General features: G+C 37.7%; 1 protein-coding gene across 1 annotated transcript; it reads right to left on the reverse strand.

Moving 5' to 3' along the window:
• Positions 1-3,005: 3,005 nt before the first annotated feature.
• On the reverse strand, positions 3,006-15,063 carry si:dkeyp-120h9.1 (Y+L amino acid transporter 2-like). Its single transcript, XM_017455163.3, has 10 exons — positions 14,915-15,063; positions 11,966-12,633; positions 8,915-9,040; positions 8,611-8,755; positions 8,393-8,516; positions 6,732-6,835; positions 6,355-6,451; positions 6,132-6,281; positions 5,823-6,006; positions 3,006-5,103 (listed from the first exon to the last, which is right to left on the reverse strand). The coding sequence occupies exons 2-10, from the start codon at positions 12,408-12,410 to the stop codon at positions 5,006-5,008; spliced, it is 1,473 nt and encodes a 490-aa protein (XP_017310652.1). The 5' UTR covers positions 12,411-12,633; positions 14,915-15,063; the 3' UTR covers positions 3,006-5,005.
• Positions 15,064-21,373: the final 6,310 nt, after the last annotated feature.

Genomic DNA, 21,373 nt, shown 5'->3' on the forward strand with positions numbered 1-21,373 from the left:
GTTTGACATGCGTGTGGAAAGATTCAGTGCTAAGGCATAATTAGCATTTCATGTCCCACTTAATACACTGCTGATTAATTTCATACACTTGTGTGTATCCACGGTGGCTTCACACCAAACCATTAGGGCTCTGAACAATCACAGGGTGAGAGGCAGGATATTGAAAGAAAGCATACTCAAACAGAATAAAGCACATTTTGATCAACATGTTTGTTGTACTTTGGATTTGTGTGGTGAGAATAATAAACACACGAGAGAGAGAGAGCTGTGTCGAAGTACAACATAATGGAACTTTACTTCCGATAAGCACATACATACACACATACATGTCCAGCAGGTCAAGAACACGCCCCCAATCACATGACATCCACTAGTATACCCACATTTACTACAATCATCATTTTAGTTTTTTTTTTAACAAATTTGTCATCCACACATATTTAAGCGTAGACCAATACAGTGCTCCGTAATCATACTGCTTAATTGAGTCTTATTTAATAAATAAATAAAAATTTAAAAACACCACCACCACCTACACAACAGCACACATTATGTGTGTGCTCTACGTTTACATGAATAAATGTGGACAAAGTAAGCCACCTACTGGATGCGTTCTCTTTCCTGAGCCTCTATAAGCTCCCGTCAGTATTAGAGTTCACTTACCTGTTTTTCCTGTAGGAACCAGCCAAATGTCCCCAAAAGGTCCGAACTGTCAGATATTCATATTCTTGTGAGAATAGCAAGATATAAAACATGCCCTGCATCCATGCTTTCCTCGTTTCGCTGACTGCTGATCTAGATGACTTAAGAAGCATTAGGATTTCTTCAGCACACTGGCACTGCAAAAATGCAGTCTGCATGTCAGCGATTTGTTGGCAGACTTTTTCGCCACACTATTCCTGCTGAATCTGTATCTACTGAAAGATCTGGTGTAATGAAGACAGGATTGAGAACGGTGCACTTTGCCTGCACATCCTATGTAAAAGTGGTTTATAGTATTTAAGTGTTGCTAAACCTAAAATAATCAGATCATACGATAATTTCAATGAGGGGTGTGACAGTGGTGCATCAAGGCAGTGTGGCAGTCTTAAAGCTCTAATGTCCCTGGTTCAATTCTGAGCTCAGGTTACTGACCGGGTGAAGTTTTGCACACTCTCCATGTCCATGTGTGGTTTCCTTGGAGTTCCCTGATTTACCCCAACCTCACAAATTGCCCCTAAGGGTGAATGAGTGTGGGGCATTCAGTGTATATTCCACCTCACCTCTCCTGGGATAGGCTCTGGCTCTACTGCAATTCTGACCAGGGAAAGCAGTCATGATGAATGAATGAATTTATACTTATGAACTTCTACTTACCCTTAAAAATCAACTCATACTTGTAGTAGGCATGGTTTTGGGGAAGGGAAAGCCTGGTCAATGTTTTCCCGATGCATGTAGAAGAGGCCTATAATAACGGCAAACTGCTTCTCTAAAGCACAATGATGAAGCCTAGCCTACTGCAGGAAGTGATAAGGATATTGCCATGATTCTATTTGCAACATATCAGATATTCAATTAGTCCTGTGAACTAAAAGTCTGTTAACATACTGTGTTCACTAATTGGTTTAACACTAATCAGTACAGCACAGATTCATTTCCTGTTTGCTCCAGTGGGTATAAATTTTCTGGCATTAACCAGACTGGCCGAGACCCCCTATGATTGTCTAACCAGAGTGACGTGGAACACTGAGTCACTTCATCCCATCAAAGCAAACCTGGCAGATAGCCAATCAGTACGCTGCCTGGGTCAGCATCTGAGCAACACCTGATCCCACACTCTCATGCTGCTTATCGCAGAAGAGGCACTCCAGCGTAAACCTACAATATACATATTGGTAGCCTAGACGTAAGTAGAAATATACACAGAGTCCTTAAACAACCATTATGTAGAAATCATGATCAAGGAAGTAGCCTACAGAACTTATTACAGGTGGCTGAAAAACACAGAAACACTAGAACATTGGTGCTGTTGCAAAACAGCCCATTTCCAGAGTTTCAGCATCGCTCTTCTGCTCATTATAGAGAATGAAGAGAAAGGAAATAAAGAAATCTATAAAGCTTTATAACCAGTTTTCCTCTCTCGTACTCACTGTTGAACTCCCTGCGATGGACCCGTGCCCTCCAGGGCCGGTTGTGGATCCAGCGTAGCCGTCGAGGCAGTTCCATGGCCTCGCGCCAGCATCCATCCACAGGAACTCATCCAGTTAACGTCCACCTTAACGTGTCCACGTTCTCACACTGAACTCATGACAACAGGCACAACTGGACAATCTCTGGATTCTCTATGTCCTTGTTTTAAAGATGGAAAAATGGAGAAGCTTCTCCAATGTGATTCTAATTGTTGCGATAGTGGCTCTGGTTGCTGTCTCTTGTATCCTTGGGTCTGTTAGTGTTACCTCAGCATTATATTTTATGCATGAGTCAGGAGAAACAAACTCCCCATACGGCTCAGTGAACCACAGGCTGCCTCGGCCCAGTGAAGAGCACCTATTCACGGCCAGGAAGGAGGACAGACACACACATACACACACAGTGTAACGTGATGCCATTGAGTCACAAAGAAGCGAACACATTCACACAAGCACGCAAATTAACTTGTATGTGTCTATACTTTAAAACTAGTTTTAGATCTCAGCAGGCTTGCTCAGACTGATCTCAATATTATCAAGTGTCAGAAAGGTAGTACATGAACATTTGCCTATAAGAAGTAGATAGAATTTACTTACACGCCCAAACAAGCAAGGCATTTGAAACAACATCTTCCCACAAACCTAAGTCGATGGCAGTCATACAGCAAACCACCTTGAGGCATTGAGTACTCAAGTTGCGCAGAAGCACCCTCCAGTGGATGTTCCTCTTCATCACACAAAGTAAAAATTGCATTTTTAATGTTGGGGTTTTTTTTGTTTTTGTTTTTTACAATACCTTTTATTTGGTAGATAAAATTCCCTCTCACCCACTCCAAAAAATGTTAATAATAATATAATAATAATATATTTTTTTTAAAAATGCATAGAAGCAAAATTCTTATGAACAAGACCAGCATATGGCAGAACAGGTAAGACTGGTAAGATAATCACACACACTCACAATAAATGTTCATATAGAAAGTTACCCAGAGACAAATGTAGCCTAGACAAAGCAGAAATATGTTATACATGGATACAATATACATATACAGACTAACAATGTATAAACATCACAAAAATATTCATATGTGAATAAGGTACATGTGATAATATTACAGTACTCGGGTGTGGAAACAGGACATCTCCCAAAATTTCTCTGTAAATGACATATGCCTAAAGTGTTCAAATTAAGATCAAATTAAATTTGCTGGTTTGCAGAAGTCGGTGCTGAGAATTTGGGTGAAAGACAAAGCAAAGCAGTAACATTTCACAGAACATCTAAAATCAACAACTTTTTTTTTGGTTCAAGTGTGAATGCAGAATACAACATACAAGAAAAACACCCAGATTTGATAATCACATGATCCTAAATCCTATTATAATCTGAAATAGACGCGTTGTAATGAAAAATGTTCTTTAGGAACAGGACCGTAATCTTAAGCTTTGGCTAAGTACAAAAGAAATTGGAGTGCGCACAATAAAACAGCTTGTAATTTAGCCTGAGTCTAGACTGCTGTGTCCTGAAATCCAGCACTAAAAGAGCTATTAATGTGTCCTTGTACCATAAAGTGATTGACATATAATAATCATAACAGGTTACAGTTACCTACAAAATCTATGATTTGAAATATTGCATCTGATATTTATAGTTTCTTCACTTCAGGTATCTGTGTGCATTTTTCCGGACTGGACGTAAACTCTGCCCTGAGCTAGAACAGATGGGCTCTGCCCCTTTCTTAGAAAGCAGTGCATGAAAACTATTACTGTACCCTTTCCCCACAGACACAGTGTGAAAAGAGTTCAGCGTGAAACTGCCTGAATCTCTAAAACTGAATCTCAAGACGTTTCTAATGTAAACAATAAGGACTGGAGGGACTATTCTTACTAAAATGCTACAGAAATAAGCAATTATCCATTTCATGCATAGGTTGTCTCTCTATTCAAAGGTCACAGTGCATGAAATGCAATAATCCATGTAATCTAGACAAAAAAAAAAAAAGCATAAATAAAATATATAATAGAATCAAATTTGGCAAATATTGGAAAAAGCTCCATGTCAAAGGCCATAATCTATAGAAGCCTATAAGGCCACAGTGAAAAATGAACAAACAAACGAAAAACACCAATGAATGTATGATTGTTGCCTGGATATACAAAACTCAGTGTAAGGGGGGAAAAGGCCCTATCTAGTCTAGCCATCAAACAAATATAACCCTTCATTTACTTGTGCCAATATTTTTCCAAGGCTAGCACATATTATATCAAAGACTACATTATTAAAAAAAAAAAAAAAAAAAAAAAAAAAAAACACACACAAACACACCATCATTATTATTAAGAACAAATCCTAGACATCAAAAATAGAATTTCCACAAAAATCCTATGTCTGTGAAAAGACAATTGACTAAATTGACTAAAGCTATTCTCTGTCAATGTGTGCCAAGCAACTGTATACAAACAGTAAAGAAAAATCTGCTTTAATTAAACAGCTCCATTTTTTACTGATGAGAGAGACCACAATCCTGCCCACTTACTTCCTACTGGCTCAAAAGACAAAGGCTCGCAAATACACACAGGGAAAAGTTCACCTAGATTTTTTCAGGCCTCTCTCTGATCACTGTAGCAAACCGTCAAAAATCACAAATGACACAGCTAAACTAAAAACTTGTAAAAAAAAATAAAAATAAAAATGTATATATTAAATACAAATAAGCATATTTATATAAAAAAAAAAAAAAAAAAAGAAAGAAAGAAAAAAAAAAAAAAACGCCAGTCTGATTACAATTCCCCAAATCCTGGTTCCAAGATTTGGCTGGAGCAGAATTTTCAGTTCATGGTCATTTCGATTTGCCCTCTTCAGTTAGACTGTCGAGGTCAAGGCCTGGATCTGCTATACAGCAGTAACACAACTTCTGGGTGAACAGTGAGATCTTATCTGGATGTGGAGAGAAAGATTTGTTTGAAAATTGGTTTCTGGGATTCATTTCAGTTATTACTCTAATTAAAAGTAATCTGATCACACTTAAAAGGATAAGAATTCAATGGCGGTTAGGTAATTAGAGCAGATTTGGTAGTCACACACAGCTTTGTTATGTCCTACTGGTAAAGCAGTACTAAGAAAACCACAACCTTTCTGCTGATGTCTTTTTAAAGTATCCTGCTAGCTTAATACAACATGTGACGTCTCCTACCTTTACATGATGTTTTAATCATAAAGAAATATCACTTTTCTTGTAGGAATTTTAAGATGTATTACTTGTGAGAAATCCGTAAGTTCACTTGTCCCCACAAGTCAGACTTGTGTTTTTTTTTTTTCTACAGGAAAGCATTGTCAAAGAAAAAGAAAGAAACTAAGAATGATGTCTTATCTATAAGACTTTGGAAAAGGTTGCTGTTATAAAGGTCAATATTATAACCACACTGCATTCACATTATATTTAAAAAGAAGTCTGAATAGAACAAAGCTTCTTTGATACTTTGACATAGATAAAATTACCAATTATGATATTACTGTATGTGCTTTTCCCCTTTAATAAGCTACAAAGCTTGGACCTGACTAAACATAACGTAATACAAAAGGCCTTAGGATATGTGACAATAGGAACAATAGCCTCATATTAAACTTCATCCTGCCCAACCCTGGAGCAAGCTTACCAAACATTCTGCTTAAGAAGGCAGGTCTGGAGCTGGGAGGCAAGTACATGAAGAGGTAGTAGACTGGAGCGCCGGAGAGAGCCACCGCAATGCCCACCAGAGAGTTTATAGTGTCACTGTAGAGTGGCACCACCACCAGAAACACGCTACACATGCAGTACACTATGGGGAAGAACAGGCTGAGCTACACACACACACACAAACACACACACACACACACACACACACACACACACACACACACAGTTGCTAAACAGACTATTAAATATTAAATATGTAGTAAAGGAATAAGAAAGGGGGAGGATTTACCTTTACAGGACGAGGCATCTCAGGAGCCTTTATGCGCAGGTAGATCTGACTGGCAATGGACAGGCCAATGAACAGCCAGTAATTAAAGCTAAAATAATTAATGAGCTGGAATACATCTCGAACCAACAGGTAAAGCAGGCTCATGCCACCCTAAGGAAAACACATCTCTGTGTTAAAGAACGTGGTTGCTTGTGGATATTCACTAAAATCTTCAGACACTCACGTTGAACAGCAAGGCTGGGATTGGTGTGTAGCGCTTCACATGTATCATGGACAGAACGTTGGGCAAATGACCCTCCCGAGATCCTACGAAGAACAACCTGAAGGGGAAAGAAATGATAATACTGAGGAATGCAATTAGAGTAGCTCCCAGTTGTAGAAGTGTTACATTATGCTTGACCTCCAAGCAAACTAATCACCTAAACTCAGAAACCAAATCCTTCTTTATTCCTGAGGGAACAAAGAAATCATTATAAGAATCCTATTACAATAGATTCACAGGGATTATTAAAGGATTAATGTAGGACCACTGCTGTATGGTCATGGAAGCGTGCTCCGACTGCAGGAGTTTGCAGTACATCTGATTCAGTTATAACTGACCTGGAGGCAGCAATGATGGAGGAGTTGAGACCGCCATAGCAGGAGATGGCCACAGACAGGGGGATCAGCCAGCGTGCATAGCCAAGAACACTGTCAGCAAACGTCTGCACAAAGACAGCACACACTGTTTTCACACCGACCTCAAACAAATTTATGCTACTACATTTCCAGGTCTGTTACTGCCTCATTATTTTATTTATTAATTTATTTGCTTTTGCATTACACAAGAACCTCAGCTGAATACGTCTCAAAAACATTTAGCAAAAAAGAAAGCCCAAAAAAAAAAAAAAAAAAAAAAAAAAAAAAAAAAAAAAAAAATCACAAAGAAAGAGATGACTAATTGCCTTCGGTTCGGTGCCACACAGTCATTACCAGGCAACAGAGTCTCTCATCTCCTGTTTTGGAATAATATTGCAGAGTCTCTAGAGAGTCTGCTGCCTGAGGCTTCCTCTACATAACTGGATCAGTGGAACAGCAGATGTAAATGGTAAAATCCGAATTACCCTGACCAGATACTGGCAATTAGGAGCTGCTTCGTGACTTCCTGGAACCAAGAAGTTAAATGACAAGGACAGTGTGTGTATTCATTTCATCAGGTTCTGCAAGCCAGTCTCTATGTTATATGTTATATCTAACTACATTTTTTAATTTATGTGCCAGGAACAACTAACATATTTTTCTGATTTCATTTGACACAACCTACACTTTTGTGCAAAACATAATGCTAACATAAATTCCTCAGGTATTTGTAAACATCCTTTCGGCTATGTTTTTGAAAGTGAAGGATTTATGTTTATGCGCTAACAACATATTCAATGTAGTTTAAACTAAACACAAGTGGCACAGTGGTGCAGTAAGTAGCATAGCTGCCTCACACTCAGGGAACCCGGTTTACAGGGTCCTCAGGTTACTGTCTGTGCAGAGTTTTGCATGTTCTCTCTGGGTCTTCATCCTGGGGAGCTTTGCTCTGTGGATCTTCTCTGGGTTCTGTGGTTTCCAGCTACCTTCCAAAAACATGCCGGTAGGTGCATTCATTCATCTATTCATAATCAGTAACAACTTCATCTTGGTTTATCCCAGGAACACTGGGTGCAAGGCAGGAGAATTCACACTGGATGGGATAGCATTGTATGGCAACATGCACACGCTCATTACACCTAGGGACAATTTAGCACAGTTTTCTCAACTGCATGTTTTTGGGAGGAACCCAGAGAACCTGAAAGAAACCCACACAGACATGAACAGAGCATGCAAAACTCAGAACAAACAATAAGCTGAGCTCAGGATTGAACTGGGGATGCTGCAGCAATGCAGTAGGTGTACTGGCTGGGTTAAATTCTCCCTAGGTGTAAATGAGTGTGCAGAGTGTGTGTGAGTGTGTGTGTGTGTGTGTGCATGCATATTATGCCTTATGATGAAGATAATCAAGGGATTTGTGTTTAGTTTAATTTATTCAGGTTGCACCTGACTGTGAATGGATCTCAGTAAACAGTAAATCATAAATACACACATACGCTACAGATGCAGCAGACCACAATATCTGTAGATGTTAGTATTCCTTTAAATCACTGCACTGAATGACGAGGTGAATCGATTTCTTCTGTGACACACTGTGGTTATCTGCAGTAGTGATGTTATTAAATGCAGAAGACCACACTCACCACAGCCACTGCTTCACTCTGCAGCACGGTGTCTGCATCCATGACTGCGTAATAGGCCACATTGGTAAGGAGGTAGATAACCGTGACAACGGGCATGGAGATGGCTATAGACAGTGGCAGGTTTCTAGTGAAAGATAAATACAAAAAGTCAGCTATTATCAGAATTGTGAAGGGAAATGTTTCATAATTCCTTATTCAGTGCTCATGACCGTTCTGACCTCTCTGGGTTTTTGATCTCCTCGGTAATATAGTTTAGAGTGTCCCAGCCAGAGTATGAATACAGAGCAGCATACAGAGCCAACGCCATGTCTCCAGGATTCAGTTTAGAGTCCTTAAATGAGTCTTCAAAGTTCTTTATCTTACCTGTAACATAACACTCACTATACAGCCATCTATAGAAAACTGGAACTAGCCTACCGTTATTTGTTCCTCAATACATATTATACAGGAACACACATTTACCAAACAGAGGAGGGAAAAAAAGACATTCGATGGGAATTGACAATAAGACATTTAAACTACCTTGGGCCAGGACGACCAAACCAGCAATGATGATAATGATGAGAGCCAGCACTTTTGCAAAAGTAGAGATGACCTGCAGGATGGCCCCCCACTTCACCTTCATACAGTTCACAAAGGTCAGCAGAGCTGCAAAGACAGAGGGCAAAAATCAGCAAAATGTCAACTATCAGTCTCCTAATAATAAAAAACTTTGTCTGCATGGCAACATTTTTCAAGCAATGTCCATGAAAGATGAGTCACCACATGAACTGATGTGAAAAATATCTAGGTTCTGGACTCATTTGCCCAGCTTGTATTAATGCGTTATGTTTCGATTAAAATGTTTTATATGTGGCATATTTCTATTAAAATCATTTTGTCCATCAAACTGGACAACCAAATATTCCATGGAATATTCTGGAAACTTATGATGCAGTAAGGCCGGACAATATGGCAATACAGTATTAACGCACATGGCCGCAAAAATCTCTGTGTGTGGATTTTTGCCAATAATTGATCGTTCCAGCAATCGTACATAATTAAACCTCAAAAGACTGTGAGTAGCCACAGCTGGAACAATTATGAAAAACAGATATAAAAATGTAAGAATTTGTTGCTACCTGTGAAGGAATGCCGGAGGACACCACAACAAACAAACTTTGAGTCTTGTTCACAAACTACCAAGGGGAAATCTCTCAGTGACTCAGTATTGTAACGGCAAAACCTATTCACACCCAAATATTTTCTTTTTAAGTCATCGCTAAAAAACCTCTCACGCACTCCTTTCAACCCACAATAGCTTTGTGACAGGCACAGCTCAATTGTGTTAAAAACTGACTCTATTAGTTCTACTGTGTAATTTTACATGTCATGTCACAATTTCTATACACAGTCAGCTAAATTACTGGTACTCTTTGTAAAAATGTCTAAAAGATATATATGAAAAAATGCCTTTGTGCTTAAATAGCTTAATGTCACACTGAAAATATGAAAGAAACGGAACTTTCAAATAAAATTAAACTATTCAAAGAAAACTTTAAAAATCTCTATACATTTTTTACAAAAACATGTCACTGGGGTATAAATATGAGATATTGCACCCAGTTTCGTCCACACTTTTTATGGGTTCAGTACAGTATAGTACAGTCCTGAACAGTAAAACTCCTGGTTTGTGTTTCTTAGCAAAAATCTTTCAAAGTGCACCCATTTTACCAAAGATGCAGCCAAGTCATAAAACTCTATTACCCCCCACCGCTCCAACACCCACCCCCCACACCCACACCCATAAATGTCATATTCTCACATGGGCCAGTGTGATGAAACATGTAAAGGTCTCCTTATGAAACACTTTACACTCTCAGGATATGCGCTTAATGTGATACCTAAGAATTGTTCTTATTGCTTGAACATATGCATAACTAAACATGGACTTATGCACCTTATAAACCTTCTACGACATGCAAGACAAACAATCTAAAGTTAAGATTGTGCTTTAGCGACGTTGACATAGTTATGATTTGAATGTTAGATTACAAGCGTGTGGTTCAAGAGGATGGCATGTTAATGTCAAATTTAAGTACCAGCTTTTACTCTTGTTCTCTATAGAGGAGATGTTTGGCATTAAATTCCTGTTGTTGTGTTAATTACAAACCGTCACTCTCCTGCCATTTATATGTGAACTTGGCAAGACACATGCGCCAAATGGAAATTCCACATTCTGGAGGTGAAGTTTTAATCATTCAAACCCTAAATCACTGTGCACTGATTGTACAGAAAACAAGCATGCATTCATGTATTAACTACTAGTTTCTTCTTGCATGTACTGGTTTGAGGAAGCCAGTCTGTCTGCATGAGAGCTGGAGGAATTAAAAAAAAAAAAAAAAAAAACCCAGGCAAATTCAGGTCCTGACTTGTCTACACTGATTTCAAAATGTCTGTTGAAGATTATACTAAGTGCTTTTAACTAAACACACCCTGCAGAGAATAAATTAAATCTGATTGATTACAATTTGGTGAAGCACCTGAAAGACAGGTCCTATATCATGTTTGTTTGAGACAGCTGGCGTTGTTGCCGTGAAACAAGCTAACCTTATGCTCCATGTAATATTTGCGATAGCTAACACATTGCAATGTTATAAACTACCTCCAGTGGGCCACCGTGCATCGCCATTCACCCCGTGTCCTGTCAGCTAAATATAGTAATGCCACTAATAATTATTCAAATGTTCATGCTTTTAATAAATCTTTTTGGCCTGACACCATCTCAGTGAATTTAAACTACTGCTTGCATTCAGAGTATAAGGTGTGTGTGTGTGTTTAGGAGTGCACCCTGTAGCCTCCACTGTTTAATTAGTTATTGTCAGACAGTGTTTGATAACTAAAATACCCCCCCCCCCCCCCCCACCCCTTTTTGCCAGTATCAGCCAGAGGAGGATGTCCACCAGGAGTTTTTAATTTTATTATTAACATTTTTTAAATGTATTTTATTTATTTATTTATTAATGTATTAAACCACACCATGGTATCGACTTTGGTATCGAGTATCGTGTACTTTTGGTGTTATCGGTAACGACTACTAGATTTTTGGTATCGTGGCATCCCTACCTTAAACCCTTATTTCTCCTTTAACACACCTTTATGAAAGAACAAACATACAAGAACTGAATTATACAATATTTTCCTTATTTTCATCAGTAATTAATGATTAAAGATTAAAAATGAAAAATCTTACGAACCCAAACAGACAAAATGAAACACAACTCATCTTTGACCCAGATATATTTTTTCTATACTTTGAAAAAGTGCCACTTGCAGTACTTTTAACTTCCATGATGCATTTCTGTATGGTTGTGGTATGGATTTTTCTGCTGTGACCAGAACTGACTCATTTTTCAGTTCTGCACCATGCAATTCATCTAAAATGATAACATAGGGAGTTTCCCTGGAGCAGTATTCAATAGTACGAATGATCCTTTGATAGCTGACCATAACTTACCTGCGAATCTTATACACTGTGAGTAACCCAAGCTCACATATTCCCTATATAAATGTTCTATAAATGATAAAACTCACCAATGATAAGAGCTGCGATGAGACGCACAGCATAATATGGAGCTGTGCAGGTTGGGTAGAACGGCTGCACCAGGTAGTTGGAGAAAGTTAGAGCGATGACTGCCTGGCATGCCGGCTCCACGATTAGCAGTGAAGTCCACAGGCGAATAAACGCCAGGAAGCTGCCGAAGGCCTCGAGGATGTAGGAATAGCTGGCACCTGACTTACGGATCGTGGTTCCGAGTTCAGCATAACAGAGGGCACCAAACACAGAGAAGATGCCACCGATAGCCCACACCACCAGCGATAAGCCGAAGGAGCCTGTGTACTGCAGCACACCCTTTGGCGATACGAAAATGCCCGAGCCAATCATATTGCCCACAATTAGACAGACTCCATGTAACAGCGAGATCTCCTGCTTCAGACGCATGGAGTTGGTGGAACCGGTGTCCACTGCGTTAGCCATGACTTCACTCTGAAGACAATTTGTGAAGGACAGAGAAGCAGAAAAGGACAGAGAGGGGAAAAAAGTTGAGGGGGTGGTGCCAGATGGGGTGGTGCCAGATGGGGTGGTGCCAGATGGGGTGGTGCCAGATGGGGTGGTGCCAGATGGGGTGGTGCCAGACGACAAAAATCAGGATTTCTTGAGTTTCATTTATGGCTCATCATCTGTTGTCATTGGGTCAAATCTGTCAAAAAAAAAAGAGAAAAAGTCAGAAAGATTAGGAAGGCTATAAAAAGAGGATGTTCTTCCCCCCCCCCAAAAAAAAAAAAAAAGAAAAAGATACACCTTCACAAATATTTTAAGAGAGACACCATGCTGCTATTACTTATTGCATTTCAAATTGGTCTTTTCACAGACCTACCAACATTGGTAATGAGTAAAGCCAATCAGGCAGAGAGAATATTAACACTGAATTTTACCACAAAACCTGAACGTCTGTTGTTACACTTTTACTACTGACATAAAAGGAAACAATAAAGGAAACTTGCCTGCCCAAATAAAACACAAAACAGTTCATAATGCTAATACATATAAACTCAGCAAAAAAAGAAACGTCCTCTCACAGTCAACTGCTTTTATTTCCGACAAATTTCTTAACTTGTGTAATTATTTGTATTAACATAAAAACATTCCACAACTGAGACATAAACTGAACAACTTTCAGACATTTGACGAACAGAAATAATGGATGAGTCCCTGAACAAAGTGGGGGTCAATATTAAAAGTAACAGTCAGTATCTGCTTTAAGTACTACAGTGCATCTCATAATCATGGACTGCACCAGATTTGTCAGTTCTTGCTGTGAGATGTTACTCCACTCTTCCACCAAGGAATTTGCAAGGGGGGCGGGGGGGCTGTTCTTACATTACAGACATCGCAGTTTATCGCTCTGGCCACATCTGCAGTCCTCATGCCTCCCTGCAGCAGATCTATGGCATGTTCACGCAGGTGAGCAGGAACCCTAGACATCTTTCTTCTGGTGTATTTCAGAGTCAGTAAAAAGGTCTCTTTAGTGTCCTAAGTTATTATAACTGTGACCTTAATTGCCTACCACCTGTAAACTGTTTGTGTTTTAAGGGCTGTTCCATAGGTGCATGTGCAGTAATTGTTTATGGTTCATTGAACAAGCATGAAAAACATTGTTTAAACCCTTTCCAATAAAGATCTGTAAAGCTTATTTGTATTTTACAAAATGATCAAAAACTGCAAATGCTACAGCTAAACTGTAGATGCTGGCACCTCTGCATAGTAGCACCAATTTAGTATTACACATTTTCTTGAATGGGAGAATCAAAAAAAAAAAAAAACCCACCTTCGCCTCTAGCTTGCTCATGAGGGATATATTTATCAATTGGAAATTTATATACTGAATCTCTGGTTTTTTCCCCATTTATGCACATTATATCCGAAAAGCAATAAAATACACCAAGAACCCAAATGATGCCCTGTCTGTTTTTTTTCTTTTCTTCTTGAAAACTATTTGCGCCCCCTTCTGATCTCTTCGCCCCCCGGGTTGAGAACCACTGATGTAGTTAAATAATAAACCCCTGAGTGAGTGTTCTCTTTATACAACCCTTAGTTCCCTTCACAACCTTACGTTAAGTTTATAATTAGCTTTTATTGTACCAACCTTTATAACGTCATCCATTTTACTGCCCACTGACTGATTCTTAAATGAAGCTGCAGAAAATAGACCCCATGGTTTCTGCTCACCACTGAGTGTCACTTCTCTTCACTTCATCTCTTTAACTATTTAACAGTTTCTCAACTTGCCAGCAATAAATCACGCAAGTGCGTTCTCTCTCTCTTTCTCTCTGATCTATTTTGTAAGCTTTCGTCTAGCTTCTATCAGACTTGCACAATCAATAGGTTAGCAGCACACCTGTAGATCTATGTGGAAGAAAACGTGGTACAAACAGCATCCTCATAAATACATAAATAAGCAAACAACTTCCAAAAAAAAGGTTACGTTATTTAAATATGGCCAGGAGATGCAGCTAACTAAATCTAACTATCTCAAACATCTCCATAGCTACAAAAAAATAAATAAATAAATAAATTAAAAAAAAGGGAAAAAAAAAAAAAAAACAGGAAAGTCTGCAGGTCGACTAACAAAACCAGCCTTTCTGCATACTAGCCAACATGAACTCTACTAATCTTCCTGTATTTCAGGTGTAATTTCGGGAAAATACCGACGCTTACCGACTTCCTTCACACTTTCTCCAGAGAATATACACTTTCTAAACATATCCTAAATAGGGTCTAAACATTTCTAAATGATGCCCAAACCACACTTAGACCGTCTACATGTGGAAACGTGACCCTGTTCACGCAAATTAGCCGGTAGTAGCTAAACCTTAGCATCAGCCAGTATTACACCCGGTTAGTAGTGCTAGCTCCTCAAGTCCAAACTGAATACACAGCTAGCAAGAGAAGCGAAACAAGTCCTTGATGTCAGGTCTTACCTTCAAGAGAAATACCCCGAGGTTAAAAAAAAATTAATCCACGCTTCGTTTTCTGAAACTCCACACAGGATGTAGTAACGCGGACACACTGTAAGAGAGGGAGAGGCTTACAGATGATGAAACAAGGCTTTCCGCCATATACGTCACGCAGACAGAGCGCCAGCCAGCAGTGATGCTTACTACCGAGTCGATACGAGTCCGACCAGTTCAGGTGCATCGAACTCTGCCAGATGTGATTCATTTGATTCCCTTCTCAGAGGCTCCAGTAGTCTGATTGTTGTGCTGTGATTTGTGATTTTCTTTTATTATAGTTATGCACCGTCTGGTTATACAGTTATGTTTATGATTATATATATATATATATATATATATATATATATATATATATATATATATATATATATATATATATATATATATATTGTGTGTGTGTGTGTGTGTGTGTGTGTGTGTGTATATATGTGTATATATATATATATATATATATATATATATATATATATATATATATATATATATAAAACTCGCTTTGATATGTGTTTTATTCACATTTATTATTTATTATATGTTATTGTTTCTATAGTAACAGCTGTTTCTTCAGTGACTTGTATGGCAGATGCTCCATGCAATCTAAGTCTAAACGTACTATAAATGGATTAAAACACGTTGTTACTTAACAAAGAAAAACCACACAATCACTGATATGGTGTCACAGTTGTCAGTGCTTTGCAACATTCTGAGGTTAAAGATTCCTGCCATGGCAAAGTCTAATGATGGAGGACATTGTGGAGCAAGTCTTTATGAAATACCCGAACATTCCACAGCATTAAATGTTACAACTTTATTTTGATCATGTGTGTGAATAGCTTGCAGTATACTCCGCTTCTCTAGCTCATACAAGAAATATGTGAACGTTATTTTGAAAAGAACTGGTATCTTCTGTATGTATGTATGATTAAACGGTATAAATGGGGCCCTCAGATTCGTGTTCTTAGGAGCATCTCTCTCCTCAATCAATTCAGTAGGACCACTGATTTTTTTTCAGTCATTAGACATGTTGAAATAAAGGTGATTTGAATTTTCAGTGGAGTCTACTTTCTTTGATAGACAGAAATCTTCCACAATAAAAGTGCTAATTGTGTGAATGGCCACTTATTCTACACATGGAGTCATGGAGTCGTTCAATGCCAGTTGTGTAATCTATCTTTTTAGGTCATTTGGAACCATAGTTTATCCATAGTGCTATTTTTAACAAATGTGGCTCTATTTGCAGTTTTGCTGGCGCATAATGTGTTTCATGGAATATAGTACAAGTATTATAATATGATATTTTATGCATATTATCTACTGCCACATTCACTTCAATTTGATTTAGTTTACTGTTAGTGCTAAAACCCTGGGATTTCTACATCAACAGTCTTTGAAATATTTCCTTATGATCAGCAAATTAGTGAGAGAGATTGTAGAGGTGTGGATTCAGGATACACTACCTATGATTTGGAATACTGCAAAACAAATCTGTGCACTTTCTGTTTTCAGTCAACAAAAGAAGCAGCACATTAAATAAATGGCAATTTATATGGCAGAAGTCAAAGTCACAAGCAATGTTTGACAAAGTGAAGAGTTATTAAGTATATTTGCACAATAAAATGTAGTAGTGAGCCCTTCAATTCAATTATACACTTAAAATGAAAAAGACACTTAAGTGAAGACAAAAAGAAAAGATACAAATATAAACTAGACAGTGAAACACAACTAAAATAAACCCCACAAAAGGTTTTGTTCAATGTCCAGAACTGCGAACCTGAAGAATATAAATAATTGTTTAGTTTGTCTTCAAGTTGTCAAATATATCTATAGTTATTAAAAGAGTTCCCATCCTCATTAAGAAATATAGATAGGGATGAAACTACTCATCCTTGTATGGAATCCTCAAAGAGAGCTCTGGATGACTTCAGGCAGGAGAACACCTTAATTGCCCAGCCGTTAATGACATTTTATTTTGAGTCAAAGTTGAAGCCTGATTGTGCAAGCTCATTAAGCAGAGCAAAATGGCAGCACTGTGAAATGTTAGCAGCCATTCACGCCATTCACAGCAAAATCTACATGCGGTAATGCAAACTTTAAAAGATACAACAAGCTAAAAATATAACCTCAGCACCTCTCTGAAGTTGATGGCTTATAAGTTCAATTAATTATAATAAATTGGGAATACAATACATTAATAATTGTGTTGTCCCAAATTAGCCTAAGCTAATATACACTAGCAATAGGGAAATGTCTAACAGACTAGTTCCCCCATTTATTAACAGCAGTGGTCCAGAGCCCATTACTGAATTCCTTGGCTCTCACACACAGCTCAGGAAGGATCTCAAAATAAGCGCTGAGTTGAATTAGGACATGGACTTACTGGATATGTAAAAATACACAGGATAGCAATTTGAAAATAATTATTTAGAAGATCACATTTACTACTAATTTCTCATATAATGACTTAATGGTTAGAAAAACATCTCATTATAACATTAAAATAATAATAATAATTCCCTGAGAAGTATAGTTGTAATATTCTTAATCAACAAATGGTAGGTGGAAAAACCTAATGCTTTTAATGCTGAATCTAAAAAAATAATCATTACTATATTATCTAATTGTGTCAGCAAGCCATCTGGCGCTGTATCTGACTGAATAGCTTGAATTCGTTCACTATTTGCCATTGGTTTGTTGTTAAAGCAAAGAATTCTGAAATTATTTCACAAGATGATAACAAATATGAAGATAAATTGAGTTTCAGAATGACATTCTTCATGAGCTCCTCAGTCAAGCATTGACTCCAGCAAGCCCTGCTCTAGTGTCATAAACCATTTCGTCTTTGGATATGAACTCCAACAATGCAAATGTTCCATCTGTGACCACCTCAGATTTCACCCACAGGGTAAAACAGTCATTCTCTTATAGAGTAGTATGACGGCTTTGTTATATAGCTTCACTATATTCAAATATATGTAAATAATGTCTCTTTGGCACTGAAGGGAAAGAAATAAAGGAGCTGCATGCACTTTGCTTGCTGATAAAGGTATACCATGCAGCTGCAATCTGAGCCAGCATGCGTTCTCCTTTTACACTCCACGGCATACGAGCTCTCACACAGCTGCACACAGTAATGTGGCCATGGTGGTGTGTAGTGTTCTCATCTGAGATTGCTTAAGGATGCTCTGCTGTTGGTAAGTCGGACCATTTTATGCCACTGGACTGGATTGTAATTTCTAGAATTGGATTTTATAGATGTATTTTTTTTCTGCCTCATTCAGGTTTTAATCAAATCCACCAAGGTGTGTAGATTAAATAAAAGCAATATCTAAGCTGATAATGAGGATGATTAAAAACAGCAGAAATCAATGTTAGCAAGTAATACAGTGGTGCCTGAAAGTTTGTGAACCCTTTACAATTTTCTATACATATGCATAAATGTGAAGTAAAACATCATCAGATTTTCAGAAGTCCTAAATGTTGACAATGCAGTCCAGTGGCATAAAATGGTCTGACTTACCAACAGCAGAGCATCCTTAAAGAGAAGCCAATCAAACAAATGAGACAAAACTTTTATACTTGGTCATTTATTTATTGAGGAAAATGATCCAATATTACATATCTGTGAGTAGTAAAAGTATGTGAACCTCTAGGATTAGCAGTTAATGTGAATGTAAATTTGGAGGCAAGTGTTTTCAATCAATGAGATTCAAGAGAATTCAATGAGAAGTAGGTGTGAGTGAGCACCCTGTTTTATTTAAAGAACAGGACTATATCAAAATCCTATCTTCACAACACATGTTTGTATCATGGCACGAACAAAGTAGATTTCTGAGGACATCAGAAAAAGAGTTGTTGATGCTCATCAGGCTGGAAAAGGTTACAAAACCATCTCTAAAGAGTTTGGCCTCTATCTGTTTGACTGTGGACTGACCATTCAAGACCATTGATACCCTCCCCAGGAGTGGTCAACCAATAAAGATCACTCCAAGAGCAAGACATGTAACAGTCCACAAGGTTTTGGTTTTTTAAACTCCGCCCCTAATGCACATCCACCTCACCCAATTAGCTGGAGCGAGGGTATATGCAAATGATCTAATGAATATTTATGCACACAAGAAGATTAGAAATTAGAGGAACAAGTAGAAAGTAATCTATATGGCTAGTTAGACTAACATTACCTAGTATTGCTTAGTTTTACCCCAGTTTATACTTGTTGTACTTACCCTGCTTGATTAAAATAACTGAAGCTATGCTTTTTAATCAAAAATTAGAATGCCAAATATTGGAAGAAATGAAAAATGTAAAAATTGCCAGATGAAATGTTGCTTCAGCCCTGCGAGGAGGTGGCCCCTGTCCAGGGTGTCCCACACCTCATGCCCCAAGTTCCCTGGGATAGGCTCCAGTCTCCCGCAACACATAAGAGATGTTGCTTCAGCCCTGTAAGCGGTAGAGAAAATGGATGGATGGATGGATGGATGGATGGATGTTGCATCAGGTAAATGCTTTAAGTGCCTATAAGTTAATGATACAGTATGATACTATTCTGCTACAGTACTGAACTGTAAAACACATTTAATGTATTATACTGGTTCAAACAAAGTATATTGTAGAATATACTGAAATGTCTGATATTCTTTGAAATGTACTAATTGAGTCTAAACAATACACCTCTTCTTTGAATTCAGTTTGGATACATACATGTTTTGGATTTATTTATTTATTTATTTTTTTGATAGGTGCTCTTCATTTACATTTCTTGCCTGAGAGATGTTATTCTACATGTACCAATCAAGCAAGAAAATGATTAAGGAAGTCATTGCATGTATTAATGATCTGTTTAGTTAGATAAACATAATGTGTTAACAGGTTTTATAAGTAGACTACAGTTTAATTACTGTCAACTACCATAGTTAAAACCTTATAATAAAGATTGATAGCGTAAAAATGTTCTATATCTGTATGTGTATATAACTGTTTGTTGGTCTATATGTCTAACAGTGTATTTGTCTGTGCATCATCTTGTCTGCTGGACAACTGTAGTTGTGATGAGGGGGCAACTTGTGTAATTGATGCCAGTTGGTGTCTTTTTTGGGGGTTGGGTAGGGTTTTGGTGAGATTGAATGGTGGGACACAACTTCAACACTAAGTGAAACTGTAAAAGCAGAAAATAAACTGCCCTGGGGGTGTTGTTATTCAGATATTGAGTATAGTATGTGTAAGGCTACTACTACCATCTTATGGTTAGAAATAAAACTGCAGTTTAGAGCAGGGCTCCTTTTTGCAGCTATGGACCCTATTAACTGTAGCAATAATAATAATAATAATAATAATAATAATAATAATAATAATAATAATAATAATGATGAGAAGACGTTTTTAAGTAGTGATGCTTAGTGTGATTTCCACCACTGTAAAATAAATAAATAAATAAATAAACAAACAAATAAATAAATAAATAGACATCATAAACCCCCTGGCTAAACTTCACAGACCCCCGCTGGTCCCCAGGCCCCAACTTGATCTCAGGAGTGCTTGTGTCAGCCACATTATATTAGAAATTTAATGCTATATAATGTATAAAACTATATTCTTTCAAGTAGGTTTTACTGATATGTAACATACACACAGTTTGAATATATACATTACATTGTCATAAAGACATTTTGGTTTATAGTTAAAGTTTGTTTCTGAGACCAATGTAAAAAGTATGTTTTAAAAAATATGTTAATGTTCATGCCTGTGCATTGTACAATCATTTCTGAATCAAAATGTGGTTTTGATTTAATTAAACAAGTCAAAAGGAGCTTGGCCTGTTTGAAAAGCCTCCTGGGTGAAGCTCCCTCATGAAGCTGGCTGAGAGGATGCCAAGAGTGTACGAAGCTTCAAAATATAACATTCTTGGAATTATTTTCATTTCTTTCTTTTCTTTTTTTTTAAATTTTTTTTTATCACTGCATAATTCATTGTGTTACTGTAGGCTATATCAATGCATATGTTAATATGAACGTGTGTACTTTTTGACTGTTAGTGTATGGCTCTGGCTGTACACCAGCTAGATAAAAACATTTATCATCAGCTGTTTAGTTCAGACACTACAGCTTTTATTATTCATACTACAGACACCGCTTCTTTTATTATTCATGTTAGGCCTACAGATCGAGCGATTTCATTTGTTTATTAACAAGGAGTTATATTATACTAGTTTAATGTTCGTGTGTACATCCATGATAGCCAGAAAACAGACGATGGAGAAGACATTTTTGGCGTCTTATATAGAATTCTCCTGCATGCTAGAGCAGGGGCGAGTGCGGCAGCCTTTCACTGTGGAAAGCCACATGGTTCATATTTGACGACCAGTGTTAATGGTACATTCACATTGCAAATAATTTCTTTTAGCAACAGTTGCCATGCCACTTTCAAAAATCT

The sequence above is a fragment of the Ictalurus punctatus genome, chromosome 24 (assembly GCF_001660625.3).
Source record: "Ictalurus punctatus breed USDA103 chromosome 24, Coco_2.0, whole genome shotgun sequence".
In the NCBI taxonomy this organism is placed as follows: Eukaryota; Metazoa; Chordata; class Actinopteri; order Siluriformes; family Ictaluridae; genus Ictalurus; species Ictalurus punctatus.